Genomic DNA, 13,505 nt, shown 5'->3' with positions numbered 1-13,505 from the left:
GAGAATTCATCTCACCCCAGCTGGTCGCAACAGTGGTATCCCAGCACGGCGGGTGACTTCAGGCTACACTTTCTGGCCCGTTTTAGCTCTGCAGGTGCTGCCGGTCTGTAGCACAAGGCACGTGTTGAGCTCAGAGCCTGAAGACACTTGGGTTCACGCTGCTCGCAAGGAGGGTGTTGGCTGCCTCCAGGCACTTGTCCAGCTGGGACACTGCAATCAGGGAGAGACAGGGGCACTAGGGGAGTCAGGCAGGAGGGAGAGTCCACAGATGGAAAGGAGAAAGGGGACACAGGACTCCTTCAGCTGCCCCCAGGAAATTGTGCTCCTGAGAAGGGGTGAGGTAGGTCCCACTGGAGAGAGAAGGGAGGAGGCTGTGCTGTGGGGATCAGCAGGAAAAGGACCTTCAAGACTCACCAGCTTGGCTGCACAGCCAGGTCACAGCCTTGGCCTCCAGCAACTCACAGAGGTCTTGGTAACACTTGTCGTTTCTGTGCAGCCAGGTCACAGCCAGCACTGTGGCCCAGATGCTTGGCTCCATGACCTGTAGGAGAACAATGTCTCAAACCAGCAGGCAGTGCTGAGCATCCTCCCTGCCCCATCACTGCTTCCCACCCCTTCCTTTGTGGCTTCTGCTTTCTGATCCCTTCATTCCTCTCTGGCTGCCAGTGTTGCCGTGAGCCAAGGGGTTCCCACTGCCCCAGGATGACACGCCGCCACCATAGGAGGTTCTCCCCTTACCTCACCAGGCAGCTTTCCCTTGAGTTCAGCCTCATCGATTTCCAGCACAGAGGCCAGTCCTGAGCTGAGGGCCCAGGAGCCGTCTAGATTCTGCAGTGCCACCAGCTTCTGGCACCCAGTAAAGGCTTTGGTGAACCAAGGCTCAAAAACTGGAGAGCGCAAAACAAATGCCATGGGATCCACATGCTTGAGAGAAGAAATAAATGGTCGTGGTGGTTCACGTGCTGTGGGAGAAGGTGTGAACAGGAGGGTTGGGAGAATCACAGGAAGGTGACCCCTCTCTACTCCTCTGTGCAATGCCCCAGAACATTATCTCTGCTCTTCTTGAGGCAGCTACCTGCAGTCTAAGCTCCTTCCTGCATGTCCCCAAAGCACTCCCATCCGCAGCCCTTTCTGGACACCCCTAACTCATCCCCAGCTTGGACCATTGCCTCTTCTCCTGGCATTCCTGCCCAGCCACGTCCCAAGACCTCTCTTGATAGCCCCCCAACACATCTTATCCAAAGGTGTATTTATGACCCAGCACCATCCCTGTCCCCTCCCTGGGTGCCCCTGAGCTGGGTCTCATATTTGCTGAAGGACTTGCAGGTTTAAGGGTAACTAAGGGAAGGGTTAAAGGCAAAATTCATTGGTTTCCATGCCATGGGCAAGACATGGCAGCATAACCCTCCTGTAAGACATTAGATTACCCCCTACCTTTTGAGCAAGCCCCCCGCTGGGGCAGGGCAGCAATGCCACGGGTGAGTCGACGGAGGGCAAGCCATGACTCGCACGCTGCTGTCAGCCAGCCAGGTGGTTCCCAGATGGTCTTAGGAAAGCAGGAAGAGACTCTACCGGAGCCACAAAGCTCAACAATCTGGCAGGGGATGAGTGACTGGCGGGGTGGCAACAGTGCCAGGGGCCCTTTGAGGGCAAACAGGGAAAAGGACTGAATTAAGCACATGGGAAAGAAGTACCTGGTGGTGATGGGGCCTACCCCATGAGACTGGGGGTGCTCTGTGGCTGGGGTTCCAGCTCCAGTGGAGTGAGAACATCCCACGGAGCTGCCCCACCAGCTCTTCCTCTCAGGTGTCTTTCCTTACCTCGGTACCAGGTGACCCTCTGTGATGTGCGAACCCCCACATAGCTAGTAAAGGGGCAGATGATCCCTGAAGCGAGGCTCATCTCAACTGCGCGGTGCCTTGGTTCTTCCCCTGACCCACTCACAGCCTCTAGCAACAACCTCTTCAGCAAGTGTCTCGCGGCCAGACGATGCACAGCCAGCCTGGGGACAGAGCAGGGTGAGGCCTGAACACCTGGCTCATCCCCATGCTGGGGAAAGGTGGACAGAGAGAGAGAGAGAGAGCCTGGACACCTGAGTTCTCTCCCTTCAGGGGTGAGGGTGGACAGAGGGAAAATCTGGCTGCCTGGGTCCTCGTCTGTCTGGAGGGAAGTGATGCCCAGGTTCCTGGGTCCTACCACGGTGGGGTCAAAGCAGGGAAGGAGGGCATGCTTGGGCACCTGCGTTCTCTGCCAGTTTGGGATTGTGTGTGGAAGGTGAGAATGCATAAGCTAACTGGGCCCCCTCTCAGCTGGAGTCCGTGTTAGAAATGAGGGGGATGCATGCATCTTCCCTTAGGACAAGCTCTCACCGGCCATCTCCCTGCGGGCACAGCGGGAATTCAATTGTGTGACTGACATCCTGGCCATCCAGGCTGTACTGCAAGGTCATGACCCCCTTGGCCACCGTCGTATCCTGGGAACACATGGGAAAGCTACTGGAGGTTACTGGGGGCACAAGATGGTTACTGGGGGATATTGGGAAGTTACTGAAAGATTACTGGTCGTTACTGGGAGGTAAGTGGGGGTGACTCTAGTCCCAGCTCTCACCTGTGCCTGTCCATGGATCTGGGCATAGACGAGGCTGTGTTCATCCCGAAAGATGGACTGAGGGGTGTCCCCCAGCACCTCAACCTCCAGGCCACGGGGCAGGGTCCAGCTCAGAGAGACTCCCTCAGCTGCTGGCTTGAGGGCCTCCTTCAGGCACTTCAACACCTGGGGACAGAGGGCAGGACACCACGGTTTGCAGCTCCACCAGGGTTCAGCCCACGGCCCCCAGTGTCGGGGTCTCGACTACTGTGTCCAGGTGCTGGGGTACTTGGAAGCCAGTGTGTCTGTGGAATAGAGGGGAACCTGCCAGGGCTCCTGGGTTCCTACCACAACTGTCACACTGTTGTCAGAGGAGACGCAGGTAGCTTCACCCCCTGTCTCCCTGGCCAGGGCCGTAGCCAGCGTAACACTGTCCCGAGAGAAGCAGAAGGAGAAACACCTATGGGGGAAGTAGAGAAAGGTGTCAGAAATGAGAGCCAGAGGTGGGTACAAGGATGTTGGGGTAGAGCTGGAGAGCACAGGCTGGAGTTAAAGCTGGGGGAAACAAAGCTGGGCTGCAGAACAAGGGGGCAGGAGGAAGAGCAGGGAGTGAGGGACTGGGGTTGGAGGTGGGGTTAGACAGGGAGCTGGCAGAGGAGTGCTGGGACTTGGGGCAGAGCTGGGGTCAGTCTAGTGGGGCTGGGGCACAGCTTGGGGGCACATCAGGGTGTACAAGCCCTGTGCCTCAGTCTCCCTGCTCACTCTGTGAAGGGTGCTGTGGTTGTGGGAGTAGTAAGCAAAGACTCCCACATGGAGACTTGGCACAGGAGAGCTGTGCAAGGTGGGAAGGGTCTTTGGGACACTGGAGGGGCCCAAGGATTGGGACAGGCACTGGTGAGCAGGGGTCGTCAGCAGGGATGGAAAGGGCTGGACAACCAAAGGGTGAATGGAGGACTGGGGGCAGAGCGTCCCAATTACCGGTGGCTGTTGCGGTGACGGCTGACCTCAGCTGCAATGACTTCCTCGTCCGGGGGTAGCCTGGCCATGAAGATGAAAAGCTGGGAGACAGGGGACATGAGTGGCGGGGCCCTGCACAGGCACCCCAAAACCGGGAGAGCAGGCCCCTGAAATGGAGAGAGGGGCCCAGGAGAGCGAGCCCTTGTAGAGAGACTACCCGAGGGAGAGAGATCCACTCAGGGTCAGGAACCCCCAAAGACATAGACTCACTTCTCCCTTCCCCCACACCCCACGGTATTCTTCTTGTTCCCTTGTGACCATCATGTACTTTGGGTGGCTCCTTCCACCCACACTCCTGTGTCCTCTCTCTCCTCCTGAGACACCTGTCCCTCCACCCCTCCATGCCCCTGCACCCAGACCTGGCGCGTATGCCCGTGGGGGCGAGGGGTATTGTAGATTGAGCGGAGGGTTCCCAGCAGATTGGTGTCATCCAAACTGGAGCCGGTGGAGGGGATGCGCCGCATGGCCTCGCTCAGGTTGTCCTGAGTATATTCAACACTTTGCCTGCAGGGAGCACAGCATGTTGGAGAGCACATTGCTCTGTGCTTAGTGCTCCCTGAGAGCCTGCCCCATAGCACTTCCCACAGCTGTGCCCTGTGCAAGTCCTTGCCCCATAGTAGTTCTTGAAGAGACCTGGCTTCATAGCTCCTGCAAGACATTGCTAAACAGAACCCCAAGAGGTGCTGTCCCATAATGCCACAAAGATCCCACCCGCAGAATCCAGCTCTGCCCTACAGTAACCAGTCGAGCCCTCCAGCACTCAGCCTTGCCCCCTACGAACCAGCCAATTTCAGAGCATGCACACCTGCCCTCCAGCATCTAAGCCTGCCCCGTAGCGCCCATTCCAGCCCCACAGCACCCAGCCATGCCCCACAGTATCCAGCCCTACCCACCAGCACCTAATCCAGCCCCATAGCACCCAGCCTGCCCCATGTTTGCTCACGGGTAGATGCCCACAGAGGTTTCTCCGTAGCAGTAGATGTTGAAGTAGCAGCCCAGGGGCAGGCTTTTGAGAAGGAAGGGCAGGGAGTCCTGTGGAAAGACACAGCACGCAAGTCTTGGGAGGCACTTGGAGGGGGTACAGATGCCTTTGCCCATAGTCTGGTCCTCCTACAGCCCCTGGACTCCCCTGGATGACCCAAGCCAGTGCCCTGAACTCCGCTGGGCACCTGAGATATTTCAGGACCATTTCAGGCCCCACCAATCCCCCTTCACGTCTCTGTCCCTCTGTAAATGCCTGCCCTGGCCCTCTCCCCATCAGCCTGCTCCTCCACTGCATCCTGGTCCCTGCTCTGCGGGGGTACCTGTGCATGCTCAAGGAAAGTGGTGTCCAGGAGGAAGATGAACTCTCCAGACTGGTGCTGCCCAGGCACTGCCGCAGGGATGCTGGGTGCCAGCGTCACCAACACCATGCGGTCACCAAGCAGGGAGCCTGGAGGAGGTATGGGGTGGGATTAAGGCTCTCGTTGTGCTTTCAGCTTCTACCATCCCAGGGCCCCTGATGCCCCACACTGGTACCTCAAAACCCCACAGTACTCTCCACCAGGTGCACAGCCCAGTGTCCCATGTATTCCAACCCAGCCTCCAATACAGCTACCCAGTGAGCCCTGGCATAGAACTTCCCGTGTGCATGCTGCTATGTCTGATACCTCACCACAGTGTCCCCAGCAGCCCACCCTGGAGCCCCAGGACCCAAACTATCCCATCTGAATGCCTCCCACTCCCATCCCAGTGTCCAATGATACCTCACCCCACAGAATCCCCAGAGTGCCCCCACAGCCAATGCCTCCTGCAACCCAGAGGTGCCCCCATGTTCCGTCCCCAGCTGCACGTACCTGGAGGGGCCCCAGGGTCCCCCTTCTCCACCACAGCACTGACTTCAGTGGGGTCTCCAAAATACACCAGCAGCTCCAAATCATCATGACTTGGGGGGCTGCCATCCAGTGAGACCTGGAGAAGGGGTGCCTGGTCGTACACAGGAGGAGGGGACCAGACCCAGCATTTGGCCAGGAGCACAGGCGCTGATCCCAGTACATTCCCTTTTTCTCAGTGATGACACCCCTCCCCCCTCAACTCCCCCCAGGATCCTGGCACTCAGGAGGGCGTACCTGTGCAGTGCTGCGGTCCTGGGCAGTGTAGATCAAAGGGGTGAGGGCAAAGTTGGCCTGGACATTGGCCACTCCACGGGGTGACTGCAGGCTAGCGGTGAGGAGCAGGCTGTAGTGCAGCCTGCTAGTGAGACAATTCCAGGCTGCAAGGAGAAACACAGCACTGGGGAGGGCAAAGGCTCTCCTTGCGGGGGTGGGGCAGGATTTGGCATCCATATATAGGACATATGGAGAGAATTGGGGGTTGTCAATAAGGTGTATGGAGCGGTCCATGAGTCTGTTTATGGGAAATGTGTGTGGGAAGTGTGGATCCCCTCATGGGGCACAAGGGAGAATATGTGGATCTGTCCAGGGGCTGCATGGGGGAAAAATGTGTCCCTGTGGGTGCCAAGGGAAGTTGCATCGTGCCTGTTCGTAAAGTACATGGGGAGTCTGTGACCCTTCTGTGGGGTGTGTGACTGGGAGGGCAGGTTCCTTGTGGGGTCACTCACCATAGTGTTTTGTGTAGGGATGCAGCGTGGGTGGCAGCACAAACTGGGCTGCTCCATCTGGCGTCCGTGGCAGCTCTTGGACATAGCGCAAGGTCACGACCACCTCCCTGCCGGGGGACAGGGTGCCCAGGAAGCAGGCAAACACCTCGCCTGCATACCTAGACTCATTCTGAAGGTATTCCAGATTCTCCCAGCCTCCTATAGCCTCATGAGACTGCTGGACCTGGGTGGGAAAGGGAGGGACAGAAAGCTGATCACCATGCAGGCCATGGGCTGCTCACCCCATGCTCCTGTGGTGGTTTGCCCATTTGTCCCTGGATGCTGGTACCTCATCCCGCAGCATGGCCTGGACCTTGGCATCCTCACTGCGGACCTGGAAGGAGTAGATGGCCATGTGGGGGCCCAGGGGGAAGGCAAAGAGGACTTCTTTGGAGATCTGGCTCTTGTTCTGGTAGATGAGTTCAGAGGCCACGTCAGCCACGTAATCCTGGATAGCAACATCCACCACAGCACTACAGAGAGGCACTGAGCCCAGGGACTCGTAGAGCCACTTCCCCAGGAAAAAGGATCCTGCTGCTGTTGGGAGAGATGCAACCTGTCCATCAGCACACATGAACGACACAAGGAGGTGGCTGGGGCTACTTCAAGTACGTGGTTGTTCCCACCCTGGAAACCAAGACTAGGTGACCGTTACTGAGGGTCTAGTGTGAGCCTACCATAGAACAGCATCTGTCCCTCACTGCCCCAGCTTCCCTTTTTCCCCATACCTCTGGTCCCCATCCGGTTCCTGTAGAGCTCTTGACCATTCCCATCCTTGTTTCACTCTGGGAAGATCCAGTCCAGATATTTCCCCCTGTGGCTGCCTATCCTTCTGCTTTCTTTGTCCCCCTTTGGGAGCATCCCCCGTCCCCCAAATGTCCCTCCGCTGTCTGTCCCCAGCTCACCGTCATGGGCGTAGGATTTTTCTAGAAGTCCAAAGCTCTGACGCCACATTTCTGGAGACCTGCAGACAAGAAGAGTCTCCTGTAAGAGGAGAGATCCACAGAAACCACCAGGCAGCCCCTATTTGGTGAAGATTCCTTGCCATTTCCCCAGTCCTACACACATAGCTGGAAGTCCCAGCGCACCAGGTTCAGCCAGAGCAAACCCAGGGCTTCAGAAATACCTGTTCATGAGCACTGGGACGTCACCGGGAGTATCTCTGCATTGCGGAGGTCTGCACCCCACCCCCACCAGGGGAGAATCTTAAAGAGAACTGAGGGATAGCAAGGGGAAGATGGAGGGAAGAAGGTGTGAAAGCAAGAGTGGATGGATGGGTGGATGGATGGATGGATGGATGGACGGATGGGACTGTATTGGGATGAACAATACATGGCTATCCACCCATGGGCGGATGGATAGATTGGCAGACGAGGTCCATTTTGGGACAGATGGATGCATAGGTGGGGAGGCGGAGAGACATTAGAATTTTTGTTGAAAGGGGTGGATGAACAGGTGGAGGGGTCCATTTTAGAAGAGATGAGCAGGTACCCGTCACAAAGAGTCTTGTGTGAATGTAGCTGCACGAGAGAAGCCACCTGCAAGGGCCGGTTGAAAGTCCAGATAATAAGGGGAAACATGATGGAGAGAGAAATGAGGTGAGGGTCAGGTATTCCATGATTGCAGAGCAAATCCCAGAAAGGCCCTGGGGGGAGGGTGTAGTTCACGTGATATCTGTCTGTCTTGTGGCCAAGTGGCAGGTGCAAGGGAGGGCCCTCCACTCCAAACCCATCCACATAGATCTCTCTGGTTCAGACACATTTGCCTCAATTTCCCCAGGTCCCGCTCTGAGGTGACAGGGTGGGGAGCACCATAAAAATCCCCACCCCCCCCATCAGGGGTGGACAGACAGAGCAAATAGGGTGTAAGTCCTCAGGGGAGTAGGGGTGAGGGATGGGCAGAGGGATGGATTGAATAGGGGCAAGCTCTGCCCAGGGAACAGGGACAATGAACAGAGCGTAAGGACGGAATAACAAAGCAAAGCACAAACAAGCAGACACTCACCAGAATCAAGGCCAGAGTCAGCAGGGATGGACTGAGAGTCAGATCGACGGAGAGATAGAAGGGGAGGGGGAGAGAGAGTAAGGGGCAGACGGACGAGATACAGGGACAGAAGGGGGAGGGATGGAGAGACAGAGCAAGAGGTGTTCGGGCAGACGGGAAGATGCAGGGCTACGTAAGCAGAGGGACGGCTGCGACGGAGAAGGAGGCGGAGGGGCAGGCGGACGGACAGACTGACGGGAAGGCAGGGCCAGGGGGGCGGAGACACCCCCCACCCCCCACTGGGGTGGCTGCAAACCTCCTCCCGAGCACCCCGGCGCCTGGCTCCCCGGGGGCTGTGGGGACAGCGGGGATCCTGGATGCCGGGTGGCTGGGAGGCTGTGGGATGGGAAGGGGCGAGGGGACACCCCCGGTGGAGGGGATCTGCCCGGGGTCCCTGGCCCCCCCTCCTGGAACCCGGCCCTGGAAGCCGAAGCGGCGAGTGGGCGGGAGCGTCTGCGAACTGCGCTGCGGGACACGGCCCCGCGCGAGCTGCTGCAGCCACGGGAGCGTCTGCGCACCCTGCCCCGCCGCGCCCGGCCGGGGCGGGCGTCCGGGGCGGGGAGCAGCGTCCCTCGCCGCCGCAGGATGCTCCGGGCACAGCCAAGGAAGGGGCTGCAAACCCCTCAGCAGGGCTGCTCCTGGCCAAAGAGGGTCTGCCAAATCTCCCCCCGCCGCCCAGCCCTTCCGCTCTGTCCTCGCATCTGATGCAATGGGCAGCAGCTGCCAAGGGCCCCCTGCAACCAGGACAGCGCCTTCTGTGTGCCTGAGGAGGTGGCACTCGTCCCTCCGGGAACCTGTCCCCCTGCCAGGCCTGCAGCACTGGCTGCAGAGTTGGAGGCTGGGCTTGGGTCCATACACTGATTAGTGCCAGACTGTTAATTGGGTAGTGGATTGCAAAGAAGCAAACCCAACATACTGGCCAGCTGAGGAATGGGGAGAGTTGGCAGACAAGCTCAAACTTACATACCTACTTTTGGCATGGGTGTTTCCCCTCATCTGCTGGGTTGGGACGCTCCGTCTCCACCTTCCTCGCCTGAGCCAGCCCCATGCTCGTGCCTCCCTGGCAGCCAGCCCCTGGTTCAGACAGCCCATCTCATCGGTAGTCTCCAGATGCTCAAGGGGCCAAATTGCGTCTGACTTCAGCTGTGCTGCTGCCAGAGCACACCCTGGCTGTCTCTCACTGAACTCTCACTTGGCCACCAAACCTGGGCAGCTTCCTTCAATCTGCCTCTCAGGATTGCTGTGATTCTCAGACAAGACCACGCCAAGGACAGTGTGACAGCCTCGATCAGCACAGACAGTTCTAGCTGCCTCTGTTCAAATTCTGCCACAGTGCATCCAGTCTCATTACACCCATAGAGATCAAGTTCTTTGAGGAAGCGGGTGAACCGACATTCACGTGCTGCTGGAAGGTGTGGCCCATGACTACCTTCAAGAACTGGTCAACACCCCATGTTGTCTCCAATAGTCTTGATGCTTCTGAGGAGGCAAATTAGTCCTAGGTGTAGATGCTACCTGCTGCATTTGAGTAGCTAGGGAACATTTTCCTGCCTCTCCAGTCTTCCCTTCCTCACCACAGGCGATGAGTAAGTGGCACGCTTGGTCAAAAAGTGCCACAAATACTGAACTGCTGACCCCTTGACCTAGCTTCACCTTCCCAAAACTTCTGTCCAGCTGGGATGCATACCTGAAGGCTCTCACTGACTCTTGATGGAGGCCACTTGGTGGCTGTGAATGGTTTTGGGGTGCTGGAGCTCCAGTATCTCTCTTCTGAGCATCTCTGGAGGATGTCATCCCCCTCAAGTCTGGGCCTCTTTTGAAGGGCAAAGAAATAATACCTGGTCTTAGTGTGGCATAGAGGTAGTCTGCTCCGATGCTCACATATTTTCTGTCCAGACAGGACAGCAGAGTCTGCTGCATGCAGAATAGGAAGCAGCCAGGTGAGCAATCTGACTGGTGACAGTGGTACAAGGAGTTGCCACAGGGCTGGAGGGCAGCTGTGTGCTGCTGCCGAGGGGATTATTGTAGCTACTGCCCCACCTCTCACACATATACATGCTCTGAAGTTCTCCAGGGTTCACCCTATGCTTTCATTTGTGAATTCATCCCTGGTAGACAGCACTGCTCAGAAAGGAGGGAACTGAGCTGTGGAGAGACTGTGGCCCTGGGTACAAATCCATGGAAGCAGTTGGGGTACTACATTTCCACTGGTTTCTTGAGCCTGCCTGGGTCCAGCAGATTTGAATGTGGAGGGCCCTGTCAGGGAGCAGCAAAGGCCAGCTGCTCCACAAGGGAAGGTGAGTTGGGAGCCAAATGCAGCAGTAAGGTGGGCAGGAGCAGTGATCTCACCAACAAGAATCCAGGATGGTGAGGAGTAAGTCAGAGTCAGGACTGGGTCCAGAGACAGTGGTCATCCAGCAAGTCAGGTTACTGGGGGACAGGCCCTTGCTTCTTGCTTTCTTTGCCACGACTCTTATCAGCAAAGGAGCTGAGCTTGGACTCAGCCATCTAAACTGCTGAACTTAGCCAGCTGAACTGGAGCAGGCTCATTTTCTTTAAGAAGTCCAACTTTCCACATTCTTTCAAAAAGGTTCTTTTTATAATTTTATTCTGTCCATGACCATTCTTAGTTTTTCTGTGTTCAGTAACAATGCACAGAACTATACCTGATGTAAGGGCACGCATGGAGTTTAATAATTAACTAAAGTTTAAACATGATTGATCTGAGTTTTAAGGCTCTGGTCTGTTTCAGTCTGTTCTAAGAGGTAAAATTCTGTTGGCAATGTCTAAAATACATATATATATATATATATTCAAAATGTAGACATCTATGTTGGGTTGACCTTGGCTGGTGGCCAGGTGCCCACCAAGCCGCTCTATCACTCCCCCTCCTCAGTGGGACAGGGGGAGAAAATAAGATGGAAAACTCATGGGTCGAGATAAAGGCAGTTTAATAAAGAAAGAGGAAAGGTTACATGCAGAAGCAGAGGAAGGAAAAAAAAAAAAAAAGATTTATTCTCTACTTCCCATCAGCAGACGATGTCCAGCCCCTTCCTGGGAAGCAGGACCTCAGTACACATAGCGGTTGCTTCAGAAGACAAATGCCTTAAAAATAATGAACAAAAAACTGCCAACCCCTAAAAAAAACAAAGGAAAAAAAGGAGAGGATAAAAGAGACAGAGAGAAAGAAGAGAAATTGATAGTTTTAATAACTATCAGTGCATTAAAATAAAAAGTACATTTCTTCTCATGATTTCCTTCAGTATCTGTTATATTTCCTAGGCATGGTATTTGTCATGTTGGGTGATGAAATGGTCACTCAAAGAATTCCTCTCTTTTCCTTTCTTCTTTTGACTGAAGGTTTCTGAATCATAGCTTGTTTCTGTTGGCTGGAATATCACTTTCTGACCCTGCAGGTTTCAAAAGATATTGCCAAGTGAGATAAGCCGTACCTTTCAACATTTTCCTGAATATTTTTCTGGATATTTCAGGTTTTTATCAAGTTCAGTATACACAAATGCTCATCAACGTGTCCAGTTCTTAGAAAATGCATATTACGGCTTTCCACTGGTTGTATTGGTCTGGTATAGTCTAGGTCATCAAAACATCCTGCCGCAGTTTGTGCGATGCTTTCCAAACTCAAGGAAACGATTTTGTTAAAAAATTTGCATAAGACAAAATTAAAAATATACAATAATGTCTCTCATAAATTATTATCCAGAGAACGTTCAAGAACTGCTCAAAAAGAAAATAAACAATACCACCATACAATGTTAACAATACCATCTTTCTTCTGTAACTACTCGGTGATGATGGATCAATAATTAAGTGTAGTTCTTGATGCTTTATTCCAGGCTGTGGTGCATTTCCTCTTGGCTTGATCCATGGCAAACGGGGGCTGTAGAAATAAAACAGTCATCACAACATTTCTGCTCCTGGAATTTGGGAATATCCCAGAAATGCAATCTTTTCTCTTCCTCCTTTTCTTGGTGATCTACATTGTGACTGTGATTGGCAACATCCTCATTTTTGTTTTGGTGGTGGCTGATTGACGCCTCCACAAACCCATGTACTTCTTCCTGGGCAACTTGTCCTGCTTGGAGACCTCCTACAGCTCTACCATCCTGCCCAGGATGTTGTCCAGCTTTCTGACTGGGGACAAGAGCATGTCTGTTGGCAGCTGCATCACACAATTTTATTTCTTTGGTTCCCTAGCAGTCCCTGAAAGTTTTCGCTTATCGGCGATGTCCTAGGATCGGTATTTAGCAGTATGCAAACCCTTTCGCTACAGAGCTGTCATGAATAGCAGATCCTGTCTGCAGCTTGTAGCTTGGTCTTGGATGCATGGTTTCCTTGTTATGGCCATAAGCTGCTTCCTGATTTCACAACATTCCTTCTGTGGTCCCAAGTTTATTGACCATTTCTTTTGTGATTTCACTCCAGTGATAAAACTCTCCTGCTCTGACACCAGCGTGACTGAAACGTTGGTGTTTATCCTCTCATCAGTGTGTGCAGTACCCCCTTTTTTACTAACCCTGGTGTCCTATATGTGTATCATCACCACTGTCCTGAGAATGACTTCCACCCCTGGGATGCAAAAGGCTTTTTCCACTTGCTTTTCCCACCTCATTGTTATTACAGTCCTTTATGGAAGCTTAATAATTGTTTATGTCCTGCCAAAAACGAAGACTCCAAGAGCACTGAATGAAGTCTTCTCAGTTTTCTACACTGTTGTGCCTCCACTGCTCAACCCCCTCATCTACAGTCTGAGAAACAGAGAGGTGAAGGACGCTCTGAGTAAAGTGGTCAAGAAATGTGAATATTTCCTAAAGGTTAGAAAGCGTTAACCATTTTGTTCCCCTATGACAGAAAATAACTTATGATATTTGAGGGAAGATTCTCCTCATGTCATTTTTAGCCCTCAGAGCCTGTGCTACTTACCCTAGACTTTTCACTATCAAATTAGCTAATCTGACCTACCTTAACTGCCCAAGTGAGGATGAGACATTTTTCTCTGGAAAAGGGTCATCTCTCTTTACCAATGGTATGAGTTGCCTGGGTGACTAGTTCAGCTTTCTGATACTAACTCAAATCAGCTGATTGCAATCCCACTCCTCTGAAGAGCGTCCCATTTCACTTTAAGAGAGTTGTTAAGGGCGGTTGATTCTTAGATGAATAATTTACATTTTAGGAGATGTTTTTCAGATTTTTTAGGCAGCTA

General features: G+C 53.9%; 1 protein-coding gene and 1 pseudogene across 2 annotated transcripts; one reads left to right on the top strand and one right to left on the bottom strand.

Moving 5' to 3' along the window:
* Positions 1-89: 89 nt before the first annotated feature.
* LOC309600042 (von Willebrand factor A domain-containing protein 5A-like) lies at positions 90-7,195 on the bottom strand (the record flags this gene model as incomplete). The annotated part of the gene is made up of 17 exons (XM_082332072.1): positions 90-210; positions 415-541; positions 739-962; positions 1,435-1,641; positions 1,821-2,002; positions 2,370-2,473; positions 2,608-2,772; positions 2,935-3,046; positions 3,565-3,644; positions 3,963-4,107; positions 4,547-4,635; positions 4,908-5,035; positions 5,439-5,553; positions 5,712-5,854; positions 6,203-6,452; positions 6,531-6,778; positions 7,147-7,195. The coding sequence occupies 17 exons, from the start codon at positions 7,193-7,195 to the stop codon at positions 131-133; spliced, it is 2,448 nt and encodes an 815-aa protein (XP_082188198.1). The 3' UTR covers positions 90-130.
* A 4,973-nt stretch (positions 7,196-12,168) lies between these two features.
* Positions 12,169-13,131, top strand: LOC309600101 (olfactory receptor 2AP1-like; annotated as a pseudogene). Its single transcript has one exon. The product of its transcript is annotated as an olfactory receptor 2AP1-like (transcript).
* The last annotated feature ends 374 nt before the right edge of the window (positions 13,132-13,505 follow it).

The sequence above is a fragment of the Platalea leucorodia genome, assembly GCF_965183815.1.
Source record: "Platalea leucorodia genome assembly, chromosome: 22".
In the NCBI taxonomy this organism is placed as follows: Eukaryota; Metazoa; Chordata; class Aves; order Pelecaniformes; family Threskiornithidae; genus Platalea; species Platalea leucorodia.
This window is presented reverse-complemented; position numbering and strand designations above follow the sequence as displayed.